General features: G+C 39.3%; 1 protein-coding gene across 2 annotated transcripts; it reads left to right on the top strand.

The window, feature by feature from the left end:
- The first annotated feature begins 1,185 nt into the window (after nt 1-1,185).
- LOC133852745 (riboflavin biosynthesis protein PYRR, chloroplastic) lies at nt 1,186-24,045 on the top strand. 2 transcript variants are annotated; one of them, XR_009895972.1, is made up of 11 exons: nt 1,186-1,595; nt 1,861-1,995; nt 10,018-10,117; nt 10,217-10,342; nt 10,444-10,757; nt 11,642-11,761; nt 15,054-15,299; nt 15,381-15,506; nt 22,162-22,362; nt 22,479-22,587; nt 23,606-23,741. XR_009895972.1 is itself a non-coding variant. In XM_062289494.1 (9 exons), exons 1-9 carry the CDS (start codon nt 1,245-1,247, stop codon nt 23,867-23,869), a joined length of 1,782 nt encoding a protein of 593 aa, XP_062145478.1. In that variant the 5' UTR covers nt 1,186-1,244; the 3' UTR covers nt 23,870-24,045. The 2 variants fall into 2 exon arrangements, 1 of the variants encoding a protein (XP_062145478.1); XM_062289494.1 differs by lacking the exons at nt 22,162-22,362; nt 22,479-22,587 and having other exon boundaries at nt 23,606-24,045.
- The last annotated feature ends 505 nt before the right edge of the window (nt 24,046-24,550 follow it).

The raw sequence follows: 24,550 nt of genomic DNA, 5'->3' as shown, positions 1-24,550 counted from the left end.
GACTCAATTTTGCATAGCTTAGTTTTAAGGCTTTTTCCTCTCAACCGATTCATACACCACATAGCTACATCATCCCAATCCATAACTGGAAAAGGTTCCAAACAACTTTGCATTGCATTCCTCCAAATCCGGTGGCTGAAACTACACTTGAAGAACAAGTGATCACGAAACTCAATACATGCTTTGCATAATGGACATAAGATGTCACCCTCGTAACCCCAAATGCACTTTTTTTCCTTTTGTAATCAAGGCATCTCTAAACACCAACCAAAGCAAGAAAGAATGCCTAGGAATGGCCATAGGAAACCACACTAGCCTCCACCACTCAACAACGTTTTCCTTCCTCCTTATGGCATCCCATGTTTCAACACAATCATAAACCTGATTTTTAGCTTTCCAAATAGCTTGGCCTTCTAACCCGATTGTCACTAGTGAAAGCTGACTATGAATGTAGACCAGCAAATTAGACTTAGCATAAGGCCAATGCTACCACCCCCCCTCTTGATGATGGATGAAAGTTTAGCATCGATACAACTACCGGCATCATAAACAGGACGAAAACCATACCTATCCATTAAGTAGCCATTCGGATGCCAACAGTCCAACCACAAGAAAATTCGAGTACCATCTCCTACCTTGAAGCTTAAAAACTCCTTAGCAATATCTCTTAGCTTAAGAAGTTGTTTTCAGCTCTAAGAACAGGATTTAGGGATAAAAAAAAAAAACCATTCTGTACCAAACTTAACTGAGTCTTATAACATAGAGCATTTACAGCAGCTTTCCTAAAGGGTGTCTATTCCCTACATTTTAGGAAAAATTTTAAGAAAATTACAAAAAACCCTCCACAGCAGCTTCCTTAAAATTTTTGTTTCCTTGGGAAGTGAATAGGAAAGCACTATTTACTTCCCATTCAATTGTTTATTCATAAAATATATTATCTCTCTCCTACTTTATCTTCTCTTTCTTACTTTTAATTAAAGTAAAAGAAAAAAAAAATAATATTTTAACGATATAGGAAAAAATAAAGGGAAGCTGCTGTGGAGTTTTTTTTATAAGGAATTAAAAAATAGTTTTATTTTCTATATTTAAGAAAAATGATTGGAAACTGTTGTGAATGATCTTAGACGCCTAGAGCTGAATATAAAATATACATATTATTGACTACGTTTCCTTCGACTTCTGGCGGAACCAAATCTAACAGTACCCAAAAGATAAGAGAGAGAGACAGAGAGACAGAGTGTGTTATGGCGTTCTCTTTAGGAACTTACAGTTACAGGCCACCAATACTCTGCAAGGCCACTATCAACAGCAGCAACACTAACCACGCGCTCGAGGCCGCTTACATCCAGCGCGCGGTGGAGCTGGCCGACAAGTCCGCTGGCTTCACCTCTCCGCACCCCAACTTCGGGTGCTTGATCGCCACCCCGCAAGGGAAGGTCGCCGGCGAGGGATACCTCTACGCGCAGGGCGCCAAGTCCGCCGAACTCCAAGCCCTGGAGTCCGCCGGCGAGTGGAGTAGACGCGCCACCGCCTATATCAACATGGAGCCCGGGGACTGCCACGGCGACCACACCGCTGTCTCCGCACTGGTCGAGGTTTGGCCGTTCCTAATGGAATTTTTGATTCTGTTTTGGTGTTTTGTTTTTAGTTTCTTCTAATGTCAGCAGCCAAATACCTGATCAGTTTTTGACCACTGTTGGTTAGCATTTTAATTGGTTTCATTCGACACTTTGGTCCTTTTTTGTTCTTCTTTTTTATCACAATGCTTCCTCGGGTGACATTTTACTTTCGTTTCTTTACTGTTTTTTGTTTTGTTTTGTTTTTTTTTTTTTGGGATAATTGACAAACTATGTTGATTAGGCAGGGATTTCGAGAGTTGTGGTGGGGATGAGGCACCCTTTGCAACATCTCCGAGGCAATGCGGTACGTGCACTGAGAAGTCAAGGGGTTCAGGTTGATGTTCTTGGGGAGGATCTGAAGAGTAAAATTACAGAGGTACAAATCTTTTTCAATTACACTTGAATTCTTGGTCTTTTTGCCCTTTTTGTTTTAGTTTTTGTTTGTTTGTTTGTTTGTTTTTTTTTTTTTGGTAGATTGTACGTAAATTTTGATAATAGGTATTGTCATTGGGTATGTAATGCTCATTTCCTATTTTTGTGGCTATTTAATGCATTTCTTTTTCTGGAAAAGTGACTATAAATTCTCGCCGTTATTCCACACCAATGATTTATTTGGATATAAATATTAGTGTATTGGTTCAGACTTGAAGAGTGTTTCCCTAATTAGCGAATCCATTTCCTACATAAGCGCAGCAATGGTCTGGCCTTAAACTCTTGCTACGAAGATCACATTTGTGCGTATATGCTTATATGACATGATCGCTTGGAGAAGAAAAGTATATCTCAATCTAGAAACCATAAAATGTAGAACTTATCGACTACGTGCAGAAGCTATTGAACAATAAAGACATCATTTGTGACATAATTTTAATTTTGGCAGAAATAGCTGTTTTTCTCTTAGAGTGCAAGAAATTGGCATCTAAAACCATAGTGAAGTCAGAAATGGTATTCGAAGAGTGACTACAACAATGGATTATGGAAAAGATTGATTTTAGTTATAGCCTAGAGAGCTGAAAGGCCAGAAAGATAACATCTTAGGATCGAGACTGGGGATATGGTGATTACTAATGCTAAGTGTTGCTAATGAGGTTGTTGAAAATAGAGTTAGAGAGATTACGCCACCTTGATTTGTTCCTAATAATTTTTTATTTATTTATTTATTTTTTTTGAAGTAAGGAAATCAATCTTATTTAAAGTGCAAAGGGGCGTAACCCAAGTAAATAAGGAGTGTACAAGAGAAACACCCACTTAGGGAGATGAGGAAGAACAGAATCTAGAAATTGTAGGAAATTAGAAAAGTGAGCACTATTGGTAGCAACCATCCACCCATAAAGCATTTTGAACATCATATTTTTTGTAGTCTACTATTGTTCTCTCACAATCTTCATAGTTTTGGGAATTGCGTTCTCTTAAGATACACCACATCACGCAACAAGGAGCCATTCTCCATACTCCATGCTTCTAAATTATGGTGATTACCAATCTGGCCTCTCCAACTACCCAATAACTCCACCACCCATAAAGGCATTACCCACTCTATACCAAAAAGACAGAAAACCGATACCCACAAGTCTCTAGCAACGTCACAATGGAGATGATCGATGGATTTTCCATTCTTCCTGGACATGCAACACCAGTCCATTATTATGACTTTCCTTTTTCGTAGATTATCCAAGGTCAAGATCCTCTCTAGCGCTGTTGTCCAAACAAAGAAAGCCACTCTTCTAGGCGCCTTATTTCTCCAAATGCTCTTCCAAGGAAAAGAAAGGCCAGCTGGGGGCTAAGTGGATTATAAAAAAATATAATCTCGAAGGTCCGCCTTTTTGAAGGGAACCAATGGATACTATCCTTGCCTACTCGATTCAACATGATAGAGTACACGAGATTGAAGAAATAGGTGACCATCTCCATCCCAATCATGCACGGATATGGTGAAAGTAATATTCCACTGACCAGTGGCGTTTGAAAATAGAAAATGGTATGCAACTGAGACCTCCTTAAAATGGGCAATACCAAACAAAATGGGGAAAGCTTCCTTCAAGGCCTGATCTCCGCACCATATAACATGCCAAAACTAAACCAGGGACACTTTTTGACTGAACCAGGTTAATCTTCCACCTTGATACAACTTCAAAACATAAGAAAATATACCATAAATTACGAAGATGATCAGGATTAGCTTCACATAAAATCAATGTGTCATCCGCGAATAAGAGATGAGGCAAAAGAAGCAAGTTATTATTCTTGGAACCCATTGGAAAGCCTGATAACAACCTCCTATCCATAGTGGCAAACAATATTTGACTCAATGCCTCCATGACAACAACAAAAACAGCAGCAGGGTTAAAGGACGTTGTCTTAAGCCGCAAGAAAGAAGTCTGATTGAGTTCCATTGATCAAGCCAGAACCGTGATGTAATGAGCTATCCATCCACGCCATTTCTTCTCAAAACCACATCTACTCAACGGATACAATAGGAATTCTCAATTAACAGGATTGTAAGCCTTCTCTATTTCCTGTTTGCAGAGTACATCTTGAACTCCTGATCTAATTATAACGTTGAGACATTATTTGCAATGATGATTGAATCTAAAATTTGCCTCCCCTTGATAAAAGCATTATGTGATTTGGATATAAACTTCTCCAAAATTGCTTTCAACTTGTTAGCTAGGACTTTCGTGATGATTTTATAAATGCTGCTCACTAGACTAATAGGGCGAAAGTTCTTAATATTCACTGCCTCAACTTTCTTGGGAATAAGGGCAATAAAAGAGGCGTTGAGGCTCATTTCAAACTTACCACGAGTATGGAGCTCATGAAAGACATTCATGACATCTTTCAGAACTTCCCAGCAAGAGCAAGACTGAAAGAAAGCTAGAGAAAAACCATCAAGGCCCGGAGCCTTATCATTGTTTAAGTTTTCACCACCTCAAAGACCTCCTCAAAGTCTCTTTTCAACCATGAAGCCTCCTGAACACCAACAAAGTTAAAATTAAGTCCATCTAGTTTTGGTCGCCAATAGAATTGTTCTGAGAAAAGACGAGTGTAGAACTACACTATATGCTTGTGTATTTCTGTAGAGTTTGAAGAGATGCATTTGCTAACCACTAGGGAATTCATAATGTTGTTCCTTCTATTCGAGTTTGCAACTCAGTTGAAAAACTTTGTATTCCTATCTCCCTCCTTCAGCCAAAGGTCCCTCAATTTCTGTCTCCAACTCACTTTTTCCAAAAAAGTAGTCCTTTCCAATTCACGAGTAATCTCAACCTTTCTTGCATTTTCTTCAACTGATAGAGATCTTTCTTTTGCAATAATGTCAACATCATGGAGTTCAACCAAAAGAGCCTTCTTCCACTTCTTGATATTGCCAAAAACCTCTTCGTTCCATTTTTTCAAGTCAAATTCCAAAAGCTTCAAATTTGCTCACCTAGTCCTTTCCAATTCACGAATAATCTCAACCTTTCTTGCATTTTCTTCAACTGATAGGGATCTTTCTTTTGCAATAATGTCAAAATCATGGAGTTCAACCAAAAGAGCCTTCTTCCACTTCTTGATATTGCCAGAAACCTCTTCGTTCCATTTTTTCAAGTCAAGTTTCAAAAGCTTCAAATTTGCTCTCCAAAACAAAACTATGGGATCTTTGAAAACTGTAAGATGACCACAATTGTTTCACTCTCTCCACAAAACCCTCAGATTTTAGCTCGATATTTTTAATCTTAAAATACCCTATGCTGCTAGTGACATCATTACAATCAAGCAAAAAAGGAAAATTATCCGATAAAACTCTAGGAAGCCTTTTTTGAGAAACATCAAGAAAGTGGGCTTCCCAGTCTAGAGAGAGAAGAAACCTGTCAAGTCTAGACCACGTCGGATGATCACAATTATTAGACCATGTGTAGATACTACCAACAAGAGGAATATCCATAAGCCCTTGTTCAAAAATGAGCTCGGAGAATTCTGACATAGCTGAGGACGACCAGATACCACTAGATTGCTTGCTAGGAAAGCAGATGATGTTAAAATCGCCCTTGTTCCAAATGATCCAGAGATGGATGGAAAACACAACCTATAGAGATTTTAATGCTTTTTTTAGAGAGGATAATGTATGGACAACAATAATTCTTCTAGCATGGAATACCAACTATATGTATAACGAGTCATATGGGTATTCCAAGCTATTTAGTGAAATTAACTTTTGTGTTGTATGTTAAATCACCGAATTCTAGGCTTTGGCTCTGATATCATGTTAAATCTTCATTTGAAAAGCTTAGGGCTCGTTTGGGTGCGTATTTTTTTGGTATTATATTATACTATTTTTTACTATATTTTACCATTCTTTACTATATTCAAAATTGCGAATACCGAGAAAATTTATTTTTTGAAATTATGTTTGGATTGTTTAGAGAACTTGAGACAAAGTTGAAAAAAGTTGGATAAAACTTGAATAGTCCTATGTACTTTCTTTCTCTTTTCCCTATTCCCTCTAGTGTTGCTAGTCGTATAGAGAAGCTGCATCGAGATTTCTTGTGGGGAGGCATAGGTGAAGAATTCAAATATCACCTGGTTAGTTGGTCCAAGGTTTGTTCCCTAATTTCAGAAGGTGGTTTGGGTATCCAGAATTTGAGGATCTTCAATAAGGCTCTATTAAGAAAGTGGATTTTTTTTTTCGGTCATCTGTTTCGTTGGGTGGTTCTTTGTTTGGCGATGTAGCTATTTGGGTTGGTCGTCATAGTCTCGGGGGTGTCGTAGATGGATAAGATTTTCTTAGTGGAGTCGAAGTCTTTCACCTTCTCGGTTTTGGGTGGGGCGTCGACGTTGAGGGTGGAGGAGAAGAGGAAAAATTTCCTGGGTGTGGTCTTTTTGAATGCTCAGAGCTCCGAGTGGCTTGCGTCGACGTTGGAATTGTTGTTGGGTCTCCCGGCAGAGCAAGATTTTGTTAAGTCGTTCAGAGAAGGTTCGAAGGTTCTAATTGCTCGGAGAGGTGGGAATAAAGCTGGGCGCTATTTAGAGGCGACAACATTCTGGTTGGGCGGTCGGAAAGGGTCCATTGTTATCCCCGAGGGCCGTGGAGGGTGGGGATGGCTTATATTCTCCGACGAGCTGAGAAAGGTTGTAGACTTTTTCTCAGTCTCGGTGGGTGGCGGGCTCGGCTCCTCTTCTTCATCGGAGAAGAAGGCGGTGGAGGATGTTCGGCCGACTCTAGGCTTGGCTCCAAAGTGGACGGGGCGTTATTTTGAGGAGGTTTTGAGGTCGGATTCGACCACTATTGCGAAGACGATGCCCATAGTGGGTGATGGTCGGTCCTGGTTAAGGGCTTCGTTGGTGACACCATGCGTGCTTGATCTTCTTCCTGCGGTGCGGCATGCAGAGGCTGTTCCGAGATCGGCGGTGGATTGCTCTTCTTTGGAGGCTCACTCGCTTGATCTGTTGGACAAAGACCAGTCTGTACGTCCGCAGGGTAAGTACTCTCGTTTGAATTTTGAAAATTCGAGATTGCGGACGTGGCGTAAGTTGGGTCCCGGTTTTTATTTGGCTTTGGGCCGGGCTGTGAGGAGAGTTCTGACCCGGTTTGCTGGGTCGGGGCTGTTTCGAAAACGTTTAGGTTTTTGTGTTGCCCGACACAAGCGGAAACCTATAGTTTCCTGTCCGCTGCCATCCTCGCCGGAGACGTCAACGGAGGTGTCCTCTGGTTGGTTCTGAATCGGCTTCCTCCTGGGGGTTTGGAGGTTACAGCGTTGGGAGCTAAAGAGGGCGCGAGTCCAGCTTCATCGGCTTTTGTTGGGGTTTCCTCTAGGCCGGAGCCCTCGTCGGTGGCAGATACAGGGACAGTTTCAGGTACGGAGGTTTCTTCCGGGGGTGAGTCGAGCAGGTCCCAGGTGTTTCCGGCGGTTTCTAGCTGGACTCCAGCCTCTAATCTGTTCGGTTTCCCCCCCTTCTCCGGCACCGGATCTGGGTTTTCCGGCGGATTCTGCTTCTGTCTCTTTTAAGTTCACTCCTTTGGGGAAGCTTTTGATTCCTAAACCCCTTGCTGCCCCTCTGTCTCTCACCAGAGCAGCTAATTTAGGAGAGAAGCTGCGTTCTCCCTTCCCTGTGGTGGTTTCTAAGCCTTTTCAATGTTACTACAGGAGGGCGAAAAAATTGAGGGAAGGGCATTCTGTGAAGTGGAATGATGGGCTATTTTCTGATTCTTTGGAAGCCGTGAAGATGTCAATTGGCTACGTTGATGAGAGGGTTACAGGTGCAGAGCTGCCAGCTGAGAAGGCGGCAAAGCCTCCTGCAATGAAGAAGTCAGTGACGCCAGTGCATCAGGGCCTTTTTAGGAAGGGGTTTCTCAACCTTCGCCCGATTTCAGTCCCTCCCGTGGCGCTTCAGGAGGTCAACAATGGCCGGGTGGTAGGTCCTTCGTCCCCTTCGAGTGGTTGCTTTAATGGTGTCTCCCAATCTCGGAATTGGCCAGTTGGTTTTGATCATAATAGGGAGATTGTGGTGTGGGAGGAGGATGAAGATGATTATTGGGATGGTTTGCCCTTAGATTGGGCGATGGATGGGGATTTTGGGGAGGAGGCTTTGGCTATTCGGGATGCCATGGAAGAGGAGTTCTAATTTTTTGCGCGCCAGAAGTCTAAAGGGAAAATGGAGCTTCTAAATTTGCATAGTTTCATAAACTATGGTGACACGAACTACCCCTCTAGGCGTAGGAAAGGCAAGGCACACATGTTGTAGGTTTGTTGTGCCTTGACGGGTAGTGGGTAGTATTGTTCTTAGTTGGGTTCTTTTGTAGCTTGTTTTGGTTCTTTTGTGTTCTGGGGCCTTGATGTTGTGGGTTTTTTTGGGTTAACTTTGGTTTTCCCTGTGTATACTTCCTGTGTACTTAGGGGCGCCTTACGCTTTCTTTAATAAAGTTCTTCTTACTTATCAAAAAAAGAAAAGAAAGAAAGTGGTTGTGGCGTTATGCCCATGAAAGAGAGGCTTGGTGGAAATCTGTTGTGGATGCAAAGTACGATTCTACTTGGGTTGGTTGGTGCTCCTTAGACCCCCCTAGGTCTCACAGAGTGGGGCTTTGGAAGAACATTATGAAGGGGTGGAGTTTGTTTCGTAGCCATACCAGACTTATTTTGGGAATTGGGTCCAGGATCCGATTTTGGGATGATGTGTGGTATGGTGTGGTGAGATTCCCCTCAAGGAAGCTTTCCCAGTTTTGTATGACATAGCTCGCGACAAGGATGTACACGTTGCAGACCACTTGGTTGTGGTGAGCGGGTCCTATCAGTGGGATGTTAGCTTCTTTCGAGCGGCCATGATTGGGAGGCGGACTTCTTGGCTTCCTTCTTCTCTTTACTGTACTCCTCCAGAGTGGATCATGAAGGGTAGCCTCCTTCTCACAAAGGAAAATTTGATGTTAGATCGTTCTATAAGATTCTTGCTTGCAAAGAGGCTGTTCATTTTCCCTGGAAAAGTATTTGGCGGATCAAGGTTCCCTTGAAAGTGACTTTCTTCGCTTGGTCAGTAGCGCTAGGGAAGATCCTTACCTTGGACAATCTCAGAAAGAAGCGTGTCATTGTGATTAATAGATGTTGCATGTGCAAAATGAATGAGGATTATGTGGATCACCTTCTTCTCTATTGCGAGGTCGCACGCGCTCTATGGAATGCCATCTTTAGCTGCTTCAGTCTGTCTTGGGTTATGCCTTTTTGGGTGGTAAATTTATTCGCTTGCTGGTAGATGGGTGGTCGCTCTCGGAGTGCGGTTGTGGAAGATGGTTCCTTTTGTCTTTTGTAGTGTTTGTTGAGGAAACGCAACGATAGACAGTTCGAGGACAAAGAAATAATCATTGAGGAGCTTATTTCATTTTTCTTTCATTCTTTGTACTCTTAGATGGCTGTGTTCCTCGCATTTTTAGTGATTAGTTTTTATGATGTCCTTGTCTTGTTTTCTTCTTCTTAGATGCCTTTCTTGTATACTCTCTGTGTACTTGATTGCATTTTGCGTTTTTTAATGGTATTACTCTTACTTATAAAAAAAAAAAAAAATTTGAATTTAATAAACCTACCCAAACATGTTTTTTAAAAAATAATAGAAAATAATCAAAAACAAAATGCTACCCAAACATGCCCTTAAGCTTATGGGAAATGCTGAATTTAATCATTTAATTAACATTCTAACATCTCCTTTATGGGTGGGCTCAAACTTCCATTCTCAATAAATGAGACCCAACACGTGGAATATTTAATTAAAATAGGAGGTTGAATTATGGAAACATGATTTGAACTCAAAACCTTTGTTTTGATACGATGTTAAATCATTAATGTAAAGTTTAAGCTGATAGGACATGTTGAATTTAATAATTTAGTTAATATTTTAACACTATAGTCTAACATGTTAAAATTGTGTATTGTAGGAAGCTCGAAAGTCATGCCACTTGGTCAATGCTCCCATTATATGTAGAGCTGCTTCGCGAGTTCCCTTCTCTGTTCTCAAGTATGCAATGACTCTTGATGGTGAGCATTAGAATTTTTATAAACTTCTTACTGATTTTCAAGTATTTCATCTTCTCTTTTTAAATGGGTGAATGGTACAAGTTTATTAGACATGAACAGGAAAAATTGCTGCTAGTAGTGGACATGCAGCATGGATAAGCAGTAAAACGTCTAGGAGTCGAGTTTTTGAGTTGCGGGGTAGAAGTGATGCCATTATTGTAGGAGGAAATACAGTACGCAAGGACAGTAAGTTTCTTCATTACTTGCAACTATGTGATTCTTTTACTATTATAGTAGTTGAAAATCCTGAAAATATTGCTATATATTCTATTTCTTTTCTGAATTAGATCCAAGATTAACTGCAAGACATGGAGGTGGGCACATGCCCGTGCGGATTGTAATGACACAGACTCTTGATCTTCCTGAGGAAGCAAACCTTTGGGATGTGTCCGATGTATCAACTATAGTTGTAACACAAAGGGGAGCTAGGAGGAGTTTCCAGAAATTGCTTGCTTCTAAAGGAGTAGAAGTGGTGGAGTTTGAAATATTGAACCCTAGAGATGTTATGGAATATTTTCATAACCGTGGGCATCTTTCAATTCTGTGGGAATGTGGGGGGACATTGTCTGCATCTGCTATTTCGGCTGGAGTAATACACAAGGTTTCTTTTTTCTGTTTCTCCTCTAATTTGTATCAAAACTGCATATATTGTTCACTTAGTTGCTGAATATAACTTAATCAAGTAAATGTTAACAGTGTGATGTACTCTTCAAACCTCCTCCTAGATGTACATAAGTATGAATTGATGCTGGATTCACTTTTTGACTATAATAAACAGTCATCTTAGAAGTTTTAGTTCAGGCTGGATTTCATTAGTGGGGAGTTGACTTATCTGATAATCATATTTGGCTTCTTATATGGTGCCAGCCGCTTTCTTTTATCCTAAATTTGATATATATATATATATATATATATATATATATATATATATATATATATATATATTATTTTTTTCCCATGCTCATCTTCTGTTTTAAAATGCGTGAAAGCCTTATTTGTAAAGTGAAGTTGCGACTATCATGAGCTACAACCAATTGCTGATTGATGTTTGGATCTGCTATTGAATACTTGTTATGTATCCATGGTGGCTCGGAATATGTGGGCTTCAATGCCTCCTTGTAAATATGTGGTTTTGATGTCTTTCTTTTTCTTTTCTTTTCTTCTTTTTTTTTTTTTTTTGTGTGTATGTGTGTGTGTTTGGTTTTTATTCCAGTCGGAATCATAGTTATATCATCTGCTTCAGATGCCATATGGTTTTGAAACCCCAAGGTGCACTCTCTTCTTGATTGGCCTATCTTATTGAAAAACTTTGCTTCTTTGTGGTTAAACCTGCGGCAATTGGTCTGAAACAGTACAAGAAATATGAAATGATGTTGAGGGGAATAGATGTTCATTTATTTTCTTTCTCTTTCTGGGCTGCTTTTGGCTTTAGTATGGTTTTGGCTTACATTATGGATTTTCATGGACTATGGATTTTGTTTGCAGGTCTTTGCATTTGTTGCTCCAAAAATTATTGGCGGAAAGAATGCACCATCACCTGTGGCTGAACTTGGGATGGTTGAGATGTCACAAGCCTTAGATTTGATTGATGTTTGTTATGAGCAGGTTGGTGTTTATTTGATATTTTATTTGTTGGTGTTGGCTAAAGTTCTCATATTTGATATTTTATTTGATATTTTGACCAGTGTTGTCTCTTAAGCCGAAATTCCTTCCCTGTCAATCCTTTTTTAATCTAATGTCTTCTTCAATATATATAATTAATTGTTAGCCACTCGGTTATTCTTTTATAGCATTCCCAAGTCCATGAAAGAATGGGGACCTTAGGTCTTTGCAAATGAAACAGATTAGAATGCATTATTATTTTAGATATGCAAGGGCCACTGTCTGGTGAAATGTTAGAAGCCTTGGGCTGTGAGGCATAATAGGGGCATCAATGCATGGGTTTGTCTAGCGGCCACTTCTTGCAAAATGTTGAAGGCTAGTAGAGTATCAAGGTGAATTCCCTAGGATCCAGCATTGGCATGACAGTCACTGGGCAACGGCCTTTTATACCATCCTAGCGGTGTTCATTTCTATAATGCAAATGAATGTTTCAAAGTTTGATAGCTCAAGTATGGGATTATGTGTGCTAGTGCCTAAATAAATGCTGTCATTGTGTATGTATTTTTTTCAAGTGAATATATGTATGTAGTTAGATAAGCTTATTGTGTCTATAACGAGCATGCCTTTATGTATCTCCGTGTTTTTGTATGCATAAGTTTATGCATTTCTATGTCCTTGTGTCTATCATGCAACCATGTCTTTGTGCATGCATAAAAATGGACTTAAGCTTCTCATGAGAAATTCATCATGCCTTGATGTGTTTTATGTGCTTATCAGTTTGTTTTGTGGCTTAGAAAATGAATAGAGCCGTGATGGTTCAGTATTATATATACATATTGAAATATCAACCAACTCATTCTTAATGTGTTATACTAGACGCATTTTAGATTGTCAAAAAATAAATTCCAAAAAGTTTGTGTTTCAACAATATATATTAATTTCTAGTATGTTGAATATGAAAAAAGAAAACAAAAAGACTGATGTAATGGCTTGAGAATCTTCTAATCCTCTTCAACCTAGTTTGATCCTGTTGGTTTGGTCCAAATGAAAGAATAAAAAATAAAATAAGGCCTTTGATGTGGAACTCAGGAGCCTTTAGTTTTATTTAGGTTTTTAATTCGGTGTAGTAATTTATGTTTTATTTTATGAGTTATTTATTTTTGTAATTCAGTAGAAGGGCACTACAGTTGCCCTAGGTTATGTTAGGCAAGAAAATAAAACTGTTAGGTAAGTAATAAATGGGCGTTGCCCTAGGGTTTTTAGTTGGGGTCTATTTAAGCACGTTTTGTAGTTCAATGGAGAGAGACTTGGATGGAATAAAATTGTTGAGAAATTGGTTTTCTCTTCCCTCCCCCCTCTGTCTAAGGCTTTTTTTCTGGGCTTCTTTCTTCTCTCTTTCTAGGCTTTTTCTGGCTTCTTCTCTCTCTAGCTTCTCTCCCGAGCTTCTTCCCCTCTTTCTTTGGCTTCATTCTCTTCTCTCTCCCAGCTTCTCCCTCTCTTTCTTAAAGCTTTCTTCTCAAAGTGCTTTTGTCCCTAGACCTGGTTTCCATTGTGGGTATATGGGTGGAATTGGAGCTGTCAGTCTAGTTATCAATAAGATCATGGGCGTGTACAAATTTTGTGGAGCTTACTCCTAACCTCTTCAAGCATTTTTAAAGGGCTAATTTTAGCGAGTAACTCACATGTAAAATCAACATCATATGCTAAATGTTGAATGAATCTTGACATTAAATTCTTGTAATTTGGTTGGTTTGGGTTCTAAGGGAGACTCTGTGCCACTGACTTTGGTCAAAACAATAGTGTGAAACAGTCTTCATGAAAACTGGATGAATTAGCGATGATTTTCATTTTGGGAGTGGGGTGGGGTAATGCTTTGCTGGTTTTGATGCTTAAGACTAATTTTTTTTTTGGAGGGGTTGATGTTTTGCTCATGAAGAAGGCATGGTAGAGTAGAATGGTTGGTCTTCTTTCCAGCCCACAGTTCAAATGTTTATGGAAGAGCTTTTCAAGTTTGGTCTGAACAAAATTGTATCCCGTTTACTGAGAGGTTGAATGACATCAATGTCAAATTGATGTTTTCTTCTTTTACTTCACATAGCTTTTTGTCTCCTTCATAGCTGGAAGTTCTTCAAATATGAAAAACTGGACGTTGTACCATCTATTTCAGTGTGTTTGGATTCTGTTCAAGGTACTGGAAAAACAATTATATTGCATAATTTATGTAGTTTTGACTTTCTTTAATTTGGCATAATGTGGGACTAATTATCAAATATTTATGGTAAATTAAATAAGTAATAATAAAAATATAAAACTATTATTATTATAGTTAAATTCTCGTTATGTAGGTAGTATTAATACTATATTTATCATATAAAAATCTATTTTATTATTTTTTGAGTAGTTTATTATTATGGGGCGCATTGTATGTTTAAAATTACAAGATCCAATCAATCTTCCAATTTTGGATGTTTTACCTTCAGCACTTCTGCAGTGGTGTATATTGGAACAGCTGGTTCATGTGTGATGTTATCTGGTTTTACTGAAAACGAGAGTCTGAATCTCATCTTCTATATCTAAATATATGGCTGTCACTTACTTATCAAAAAAAAAAATATGGCTGTCACTGTTCTTGCCACTGAGTGTGGAGTTCTAACCTGGTTAGACACTTTATGCTTACCAGGTTTGAAGTTTCCTATACTTATTTTTCTTTGCCAACCATTACTGATTGGTTTCAAATAATCTATTGAAGATGCGCAAAGTGACCCTAAGATATCTTATATTCTCTGTAGAGTGATGTATTGGTCAACCTAAACAATGCCAAAAGATGAGGGGCAGTCTGATTTTTTTTTGACTTTGATGAGGGGCAGGAATCTGTTTCTGCCTCTAAGAAAAAGGGAAAAGAGAGGTCAAGAATCTAGAATGCTCGATCGATTTCGATGCAAGGGGTGGGGGGATCTTGCCGGGTTAGAGGCAAGAAGTTGAGGGTTTAATGTAGCATCTCTTATATTTTTGGGTTTTTCGGGTGTTCTTCCTTTGTTTTCTGTTTTTCTTTTGTTTTGGTGTCCTTGTATATTCCCTGTATGCTTAGGGGTGCCTTTACGCTTTTTTAATGCTATTTCATTTATTACTTATAAAAAAAAAAAAAAAATGCCAAAAGAAAAAAGAAAAAAGAAAAAAGAAAAAGGAAAAAAGACCAAGTTATACAGTTTCTGTTTAAGATTGAAGCTTTTAGTTGAAATAATGCTGTCAGGACCTTGATCGATATTGCATTGTGCTTCTGCAAAATAAACTACAGGTTGGACCTGACATGCTTATTAGTGGATTCCTTCAGCCCTTACCAGATGTCACACCGGTGATCCCATCAGTGGATGAAACATTTGCAATTGATCCTACTGTAACTCCACATGAATCAAGCATCATTTTCTTCTATAAAACATGGGATCCATATGGTGCTTTTTCAAATTTTTCTCCTCACCCAATTGAGATGCCTGATGAGAATGGTGATTATGTCACTTGGTTAAGTGTAGAGCATTACTACCAGGTAATTCCTTTTCTGCATAACTTACTTTTGTGCATTGCAACAATTGTAGAATTTTTCTCAGAAACTTTCTTTGATACGTAGGCGCACAAGTTTGTTGGGGTGAATGATCCTCTGGGATGGGATTCTGTTGAAAATATAAAATCTGCAAAAAGTCCGGAGGAAGCTGCACGAATGGGAAGGTCAATGCAGAGGCAGCGGCCTGATCTGGTATGATTCTCTGTACTTTTGATTGGGTCTGATATTGCTGTTAGTCTCTTGATTCAATTTGTTTTGATTTATAAAGAGCTGTAAACAGAAAAAGCTCACTCTTCTGCCTGAGCATATCATTTTGATAGGTTGCAATTAGGGTCTGTGTCTGAAGACCTGAAGAAAACCAACCAATTTCTCTTTTTGGATTAGTATGTGAATCTTATCAAAAGGAAAAATCTGTACTATAGCACTGGGGCATACCCCAGCAAAGGAAACAAAATAGCAGTACAACCACTTTACAATGGTAAAACAACTATAGAATCCTAAACTAAAGTTACATTGAGAAAGTATCAACAATCAAAATTGAAATTGTAGTTTCCAAGAACATTAAAGTTAATCACTAAGGGACTTAAGGACGCGGCTGTCTAAGTAAAAAGAGAATAAAAGGTCTTGAGCTCCTCTAACGTCCTTTCTTGGTCCTCAAAATTTCTATCATTTTGTTTCCTCCTGAGGCACCACAAAAGGCGAGAAGACACTATATTCCACACGACAGCACTCTGACAGCATCCATCCGTCCACCAGCAAACGAATAAATGAACCACCCGATGAGACATAACCCAAGACAACCCAAAGCGGCCGAAGATAGCATTCTATAAGGCACTGATAACCTCACAATGGAGAAGAAGATGGTCCACAGACTCCCCATTCCTTTTGCACATGCAACACCTATCATCTACGATGACATGCCTCTTCCTAAGATTGTCAATGGTAAGAATCTTCCCTAGAGCCGCCTACCGAGCGAAAAAAGCCAGTTTCAAAGAAACCTTTGTCCGCCATATACACTTCTAGGGGAAAGGAACGTCATCTTTACAATCAAGAACCTTGTAGAATGATCTAACATCAAACTTTCCTTTGTGAGAAGGGGCCCACTAAAGCTTGTATTCCCCTTCCCTTCTCACTCTATGGGAATACAATAAAGTGTATAAGGAAGCCAAGACATCCATCTCCCAATCGTGAGCTGCTCCAATACAGCTAACATCCCATTGAAGGGAACCACTAGAAAAGTCCAAGTGAGCTGCAACAAATGCGTCCTTCTCACGAGCAATGCCATATAAAACTGGGAATGCTTCCTTGGGTCATCTGTCCGCACCACACATCATCCTAGAATCTGATTTTGGACTTGTCTACTAGCTCAAATCTGGTATGGCTACAAAACAAACTCTACCCCCTCCTTATATTCTTCCATAACCCCATCCCATGTGGCCCAGGGGGATCAATAGAACACTACCACCATATCCCCTCCATCTTAGGATTCGACAGCATCAACCGCCGAATCAATGACAATTTACCCCAATACCCATCAATCGACGTATAATACGTAGCTACATTTGATACCAATTTTTGTTTTAGCATTTCATGAACCATCTTCTCCGCATCACGATAAGGCTAATCACTATCTTGAAAATTCTTCACTTAATCCACCGCCACTTTACTTATCTCATCCCTTGATTAACGATGCCATAACACCCATCATCAGTATCCATGGATGGTATTGAAACTGCTATTTGGCTTATGTTTCTGAAAAAATTCGCCGAAAGAGGTAGATCCATCCTAGTGCGTAGGTTAACAACATGGAGAACTGTGTAGATCTTCTTTGGGTCTGATTCTGATTGAGTATTTGCATCATTGTATTTTTCCATCTCTTCAAACTGTTACCTTTGCTTTAGTTGTTCCTCAAGCACTTCAACAAATTCTGTGCTCTTAATCTCTAGGATCTCAATAATATTGTTCAATTGACTCCAAATCTTGCGTGAGCACTTCAAAACAGTGCTTGATCGTTTACTAAAGCCCTCATACCAATTTGGCTCATTTGTACAACCAACCCATTTAAGACCTGATCTTCTGGGTTTTTTGCTGCCATTTCATTGTAGGATCGAAGGTCTTTGATACCAAATGTGAAGATCCCCATATTTCTAATGTAATTTTCTGAGTAATTTGGTAATGATGAATGATGATTGGTTGAATTGAGATGATTGAAGACAAAAATTGTAGTAAATTGGATTGATTGAAATGTGTTTTGAGGACAACCTGGCCTTCAAGAAAAGCAATCAACTGACTGGATCAAAGTTCTAGACATCCCTGCAATGGAACTAATAGTAGGATAGGATTAGTGGGTTTAATAAGTGAACTGGGTTGTTGTGGGCTGCATTTGTAAATAGTTGGTTGGATGGTTAAAGCTTGATAGGCTCATAATTAGCCCATGTGAACAAAAGAGCCTGCTAAATGTAAATCAATACGTATGTTTTGTATCATTTTGTAATCAACCAAGTGAAAAAAGTTCATGACATTCTGAATTGGAGGTTTTGGCTACCTCGAATAGCCAATTTCATTCTATTCTCTTTTCATCTCTTACATTTGTTACAATTTTATATAAATTTCTATCAAAATCTACATAAATACAAGGAGAAACATTACAAATCGTATCAGAGCCTGTTGCTTCTAGCAGATGAAGTAATAAATAATTCGAGGCAATTAGGAGAAATTTTGAATCAATTTCTCAAAGAGATAATAGAATTAGAGAGCCTTGAATATGTTGATGTGCCTGGAGAATAACTAAAACCAGTGCAACAACAAAGAAAAACGATTGAAGAGTGAAAGATAGTTTCTGTAAAGATTGAGAGTTGATAAATTGCTGGCGTGCTTGAAGAAGAATGAGAACCCGTGCAACAAGGAGAAGCGATTGAAGAGTTAGAGGTTGTTTCTGCAACCTGAATTGTGCATTGCTGATTCTACATTTGGAAGTGGGGTCATTACGTGGGTGGAAGGTGTTGTAATTTGCATGAACGATTTAGTTAGAAAAGGTGGAGGCACGTTATTGTGCTCTTGTTCTTGTTACGTAGCCTACTATTATATATAGGTTCAGAGAAATATAACAATGACCAAAATACCCACCAACCCTAATGACTCTCACAAACCCTAATAACTCTTCTAACACTCCCCCGCAAGCCCAGCTTGGAAGAAACATGCAAACAAAAAGCACCTAGAAAAACATACGAACGCTCCCCCAAAAGTCGAAACAGCTTGGAGCACACAAAACAACGACTTGCAAAAATAAAAATAACAAGAAAATTAGCTAAAAACTTCAATGCCGGTTGAAAATTGGCCGGAAAAACTACAACGGGCAGTCGATCTCTCCAAATAAACATTGAGGCCGATAGTAACTCGCCGGAAAACACAAAGGATGGTTGGAACCCTCCGCAAAACACCAAGGCTGGTCGGATCTTGCCGCAAAACACCAGAGTCGATCGGATCTTGCCGCAAAACACCAAGGTTGGTCGGATCACACCGCAAAACACTGAGGCCAGTCGGATCTCGACAACCAACAATGATCACATTTCTTGTGATTAACCAACAACAACGACAACTTGAACGATAACTATTCCCCCTGAGCAACAAACCTGTTGGTAGCTCCATGTAGCCCAAACCAACACAAACCAGACTAAAACACCACAAACCAGATAAACCACCACTAAACTAGAAATGAAACTCACTGAACTGGTAAAGAAAGGCATTGAACAGGACAAAAACCAGTTGAAACAAGTGTGAAACTTGATGGACCGGTATAAAAACATTAAGAAGCTGTTTGAATCGGATTGAACTGGTCAAAATACCAAGAACCGGTGTGGAGAACACTTAACAAAACTATTCTTATCCGCAAGAAATATATCCTTATTCCTGACAAGAATAGCGAGCACCAGAAAGCAAACAGAGACCGTCTTCTCCAGCCACATGCTGGAAACGCGTTGGCGACACCTCAGAACACCACAAAATACCCACAAACCGTAATGACTCTTCTAACAAAAGGCATACAGTGATAAGCTTGGATCAGTCTCAGCTTGAGAGACCCGAAAACAAACAGTGGGAAACAATCAAATTGATGGAAAGTCACGCCAGGCTGAACCAGTTAATGAGGAATCTCAAGAGATATTTTCTCCATTTCGTTTGGGCTCTGTTCCATTATAGTTTTATGCCTTACAAAAATGAAATAGATTTCCTCAGAAACTTGCTAGCTTGAATGCCAATTTTATATGAAAATTGGTGATTGGAGCATGATGTTGTTCAATCTTATGTTGAAGTCGTCATATAGTGGATGTGGATTGACCTCGGACTTGTACAGAATCAATTAATTGCAAGCACCTGACTCTGTGGTTGACTTGCCGTAAAACCATGGTCGAGAACCGTTGCAAGTGCTACTCCTGAGGCTCCACCGTCATTCACTAGATGCGAGAGTACAGTTTTCGTGCGATTTCTAACAGATACAAGAATTACTTTAGTAGTATATTTGTAACTGGGTTGCCAAATCTTTTGAAGAAGATGACTGAGGAAAATAAATGGTCTCTCTATAAAAAAAGGTTACAAGGAAGCCAACTTCAGAGTTATTGGAGAGTGAAACAGGGCAATCCCAATACCAAGGTCATCTTGAAGGTGCACAATCTGATACATACTACTTACTACGTATGCAAGGGAAGGAGTTTGTTGATATTACTGCTGGTTATGGGGACAAATTTAACAAGGTTGCACAGTATGAGAAAAGGGCTGTAGAGGAATATGAAAGATAGTTGATGGAAACTTAAAATAATGTACCAGCTGCATTCGGGTGACGAGAATGCTGGGTAAATGGAAATTGATAGGCGTGGCAGTCAAGGTTGCCTTGGGAGTGAGGAAGTGGCAGAAGTTGGTCTTGGATGAGAATTGGCAGGGGGCATGACCGGAGATTCAGGAATAGGTAGGGTGGGGAAGAGTGGGAATAGAGATGTTGGGTCATATTTGGGTGTCGTTGGATGTGTGGGTTTCAAGTAGTGTAATACTTGTCAGTGTAAAGCATCTTTCATTGAGGTAAGCAAAGTCTTGTATTGTGATTTGGGGAAGTGTGATAGTCAAGAAACTTGGGCGTGGGTTGGTTTGGTTGTGTTTTGAGGAGTGTGAAAGAATTAATCGAGGGAGGTGGATTGGGAGGCGTAAAAGGCTGACCTTAGGTGAAATTTTAGTGGGAAATTTCATGAGGGGGCAAGTGGTAACAGATAATAAGTGGGAAATGAGGGGGTCAATATCTGGCATAGTGAGTATATTAGAGTGTTGTACACATGGGTGTCTGTTGGTGTAGAGTATTTGAGTGTGGTGGCAATTATGGAAGCGGACGAGGACTCAGTCTTGGCAGTCAAAATGGCTTCTCTTATGGTTAATGGACTGGGGCCGAATTATAGCAGCACCTTGTGGACAAGGTGCTTTGAAGGGGTGGGAAATGCAATGGGTCTAATAGTAGGATGTGATTAGTGGGTTGAATAAGTGAACTGGGTTGTTACGGGCTGCAGCTGTAAATAGTTAGTTGGTTGGACGGTTAAAGCTTGATTGGCTGAGAATTAGCCCATGTGAATAAAAGACCCTGCTAAATATTCATCAAAAAAATAAAAAAATAAATGACCCTGCTAAACGTAAATAAATATGCATGTTTTGTTTCCTTTTTTAATCAACCAAGTAAAAGTTCAAAACAATTCTGAGTTGGAGGTTTTTTTTTTTTTTTTTTTTTTTTTTTTTGATAAGTAAAATTTATTGAAAAGGCGCAAAGGGGCGCAACCCAAAGTACACAGGATGTATACAAGGAACCCCTAAGGTAAGGGGGAAAGAGAACAACTATCTAAAAAATCAAGATAGGAACATTCATGCATAGTCTTAATTCTATCCCTCCACATATACAACATTTGAAACATCTTTCTCTTCAGATTCGACAAATCCGTCTCACAATCTTCAAAGCAGCGAGCATTCCGTTCCCTCCAGATGCACCACATCAAACACAACGGAGCCATGTGCCAAATCTGTAACGAGGTCCGATTACCCTTCTGGCCCCTCCAACTCCCCAACATGTCTTTCACCGACTTCGGCATTACCCAGTTGGAGGTTTTGGCTACCTCGAATAGCAAATTTCATTCTATTTTGTTTTCTTTTCATCTCCTTCTTTTGCATTTTTTACAATTTTATACAAATTTCCTTAAAAATCTACATAAATACGAGGAACATTACAATCCCTTACAATTACAGACGTAGGCCCCTTTTATACTACTGTGCTACAATCATTCTAACAACTAACATGGGTCACAATCTATTATCATCTTGGTCCATTTACAACACAACCCAATTACAAAATGCACACCTGCTAAACATACCAGCTACCTAGATCCATTACAGTGACAAACTGCCTCAGCCACTCCTGTGCTGTTACTCCTGAGAGTAATGGCTTCTCTAATCTTCTCAGAGTTAGGTGCAAAAAGAAAGAAAGAAAAATACACCCTGGTAAGGTTCTTCGCTTAGCATCAAAACGTTCTCCATTAGGGAAAGTAGGCTCCATTTAAAAGGTCTAATAATAAACTCACAGCAGTAAGTGATGATAGAAGAAAGAGTGCTTGGCTTCAGCAGGTTCTTCCACGAAGGAGCCCTAATCTCTCTTCAAAGCTTGTTTCTTGTTAGTTGGTTCTATATCTGTAGTGCATTGTTTTGAAGAAAAATTTCGTTCATTTATCACCTAAATTAAGCTATTGAGCCCTGGCCTTTTCTTTTTAAAAGGCTTCCTTTGCTCTCCTCATTTTACTGTAATACTTGACTGCACAACTTTCACTAGCAAGCAGGTCAGTACTGCCAGGATCCTGCTGCACCAATCTCTGCAACTCTTCCATCTTTCCTCTAGCCATGATCACTTTTTCGGACAAAGGAGAAAACATTTTTCATTTGGCATCTTCAGCTAAGCTTTCAGTAGCTCCAACTTCTGGGACACTTGAAACATTGGAGAACGTTACAAAAGTACTGCATGGACTTTTCCATGGTAAGAAAAAACTCTGGTGCTCAACCCTTAAGTCAATGAATTTGAACAGTTTTCTGGAGTTAGATTCCTCCAAGTAAAATTAACTACCATGGGAGAGTGATCTGATATAACTGCAGGTAAGAAGTTGGCCAAATAAAGTGCCATTTCGGATTCTGTTGCTGATTAACTAATGCTCCATCAAGCTTCCTCCTCCATATATGATTCTCAGGTCTCTTATTAAACCAGGTGAAATACATCCTGATACACTTTAAATCCTCTAACTTTGGCCATTGGTTACACTCATGAAGATCATTGATATAAGGAGGAGGCCAGTCTGTTACCCCACCCTTCTCTCTTTCCTGCCCCGCATTGCATCGTAAATCCCCTAGGACAACCCAAGGGATGTTCTCAGATAAGGCAGCCTGAGAAACCATTTCCTTCCAAAGATCTTTCCTTTTGGTTGCATTGTTATCACCATGCACAAGAGATACGGAATGACATCAATACTTGTCTGCATCTGTTAAATTACAATGGATAACCTGGTCTGATAAGTTCTGCACTTAGACTGTAATTTCTTGAGGATCCCAACATATCCTTCTTCTCCCCGGATCTGAAGCTTCATAGTTAAAAAGTTGCTTCTGACTACAGTAAATTGCACTCAAAACCCTGTTTACATTTACAGGTTAAACTCTGGTTTCCAACAGAACCAAAAGACCGAAAGAGAGACCTTATGATCCCCACCAATTTCAGTTGGGGTTTTTCAGGTTTTTGGACCCTCATTATGTTGTAGGCCTAGTTATTGCCCAGCCAATTAGGCCGCATTGGTTCTTGGGTGAGATATTGGGTCTAACACCTTAAAACTAATTTTGCATTGAACCAGTGTTCTGCGAAACCCACCTTTGGTCCTCTCCTTACAGTCGAGAAAAGGTTTTGAAATGAGTCTTTTTGTTAGCATGAGTTTATGTTTTCAGAAATTCAAGAATTATATAGTCCTAGTTCCTTATACTGTCACAACAATATTATTGATAAAGAACTTGTGGAGTGTTTTGTTGTGGAAAGCGTGATTTGATTTGTCTTAACATTTATCAAGTGAACTAGATCTAAGAAATGTTTCTAAAGAAATTCAATTCACTTTTTTGCTTGCCGCCAGGAAAACATGTTAAGGTTTGTTAATAAGATATACAATATATTATCAGCCAAAACACATCAAACATGATGGATTTCTTCTCAATTGATTCAAGCTTATTTTATGTGTGGTACACAGGTAAGATCAGATTGGGAGAGTGTGAAGATTGATGTTATGTACAGGGCATTGAAATGCAAATTCTCGATTTACCCTCATTTGAATTCTATGTTGCTCTCAACTGCTGGTTCTGTGCTAGTTGAAGCTTCACCACATGATCTCTTTTGGGGCGGAGGGCGAGAGGGAGAGGGCCTAAATTACCTTGGCCGGCTGTTGATGCAGTTGCGATCAGAGTTTCTTGGGGAATCATCGAGCTCAAGTGAGAGCACTTGCTTGGCTGTATGATATACAAAGATACATTTGTATGCATAGAGTTGTTGATGTTGATGTAGTAATTCCTTTTTGTAACATCATAGTCATTTAGTGAGAGCACTTGCTTAGGAAATGTCATTTTTTTTTTTTCAGGAAATGTCATATTTTAGAAAGCAATTAATATGGCTAAAATGGGATTTCTTCTCGCACTCTCTTCCTTTCCTTGTAAAGTAAATGACTCTTTAGTCGTGTTGAATTTTTTTTAGACCAGCAAGACCAGTTAAATACATCGTGTTTTATAAAATAACTAATATGGCCAAAATGGAGTCCCTCTCTTGCTTTTTAGTGAAGTAAATTCCTGAGACCATTGACATCAGAAAATACATCATGTTTTATAAAAGAAGTAATATAATTAGTCAAAAGATTTTTTAAGGCAGGCATCTTATCTGCTTGCCTAATGCACTGGTCTAAGATTGGACTTTAGTCATGTCTACGAGATGGCATTAGTATTGTGCAGTTTGTTGAGTACTACGGGGTTAGAAATTAGGGTTTGGTTATTGTGTACCTAACCTGCCTTTTTTTATTTTTTATTTATTTTAAAGAAAAGAAAAGAAAATTAAAGTACATAATAAAGAGCTACAACCAAGAACAGCAACAAAGGGCTGGGCAACTCAATAATAAGTCCCAAAATAGTGATCAGTGCTAGTAAATAGA

Source organism: Alnus glutinosa, chromosome 12 (genome assembly GCF_958979055.1).
Source record: "Alnus glutinosa chromosome 12, dhAlnGlut1.1, whole genome shotgun sequence".
In the NCBI taxonomy this organism is placed as follows: Eukaryota; Viridiplantae; Streptophyta; class Magnoliopsida; order Fagales; family Betulaceae; genus Alnus; species Alnus glutinosa.
The sequence above is the reverse complement of the archived record's forward strand: the minus strand, read 5'-3'. Positions and strand labels throughout refer to the sequence as shown.

What these genes read in the sequence shown, in the direction of transcription:
- LOC133852745 (XM_062289494.1), top strand. Translation starts at nt 1,245, where the DNA reads ATGGCGTTCTCTTTAGGAACTTACAGTTACAGGCCACCAATACTCTGC. An exon ending in CTGTCTCCGCACTGGTCGAG is followed by an intron (nt 1,596 to 1,860) that starts GTTTGGCCGTTC and finishes TATGTTGATTAG; the next exon opens with GCAGGGATTTCGAGAGTTGT. An exon ending in AGAGGCAGCGGCCTGATCTG is followed by an intron (nt 15,507 to 23,605) that starts GTATGATTCTCT and finishes TGTGGTACACAG; the next exon opens with GTAAGATCAGATTGGGAGAG.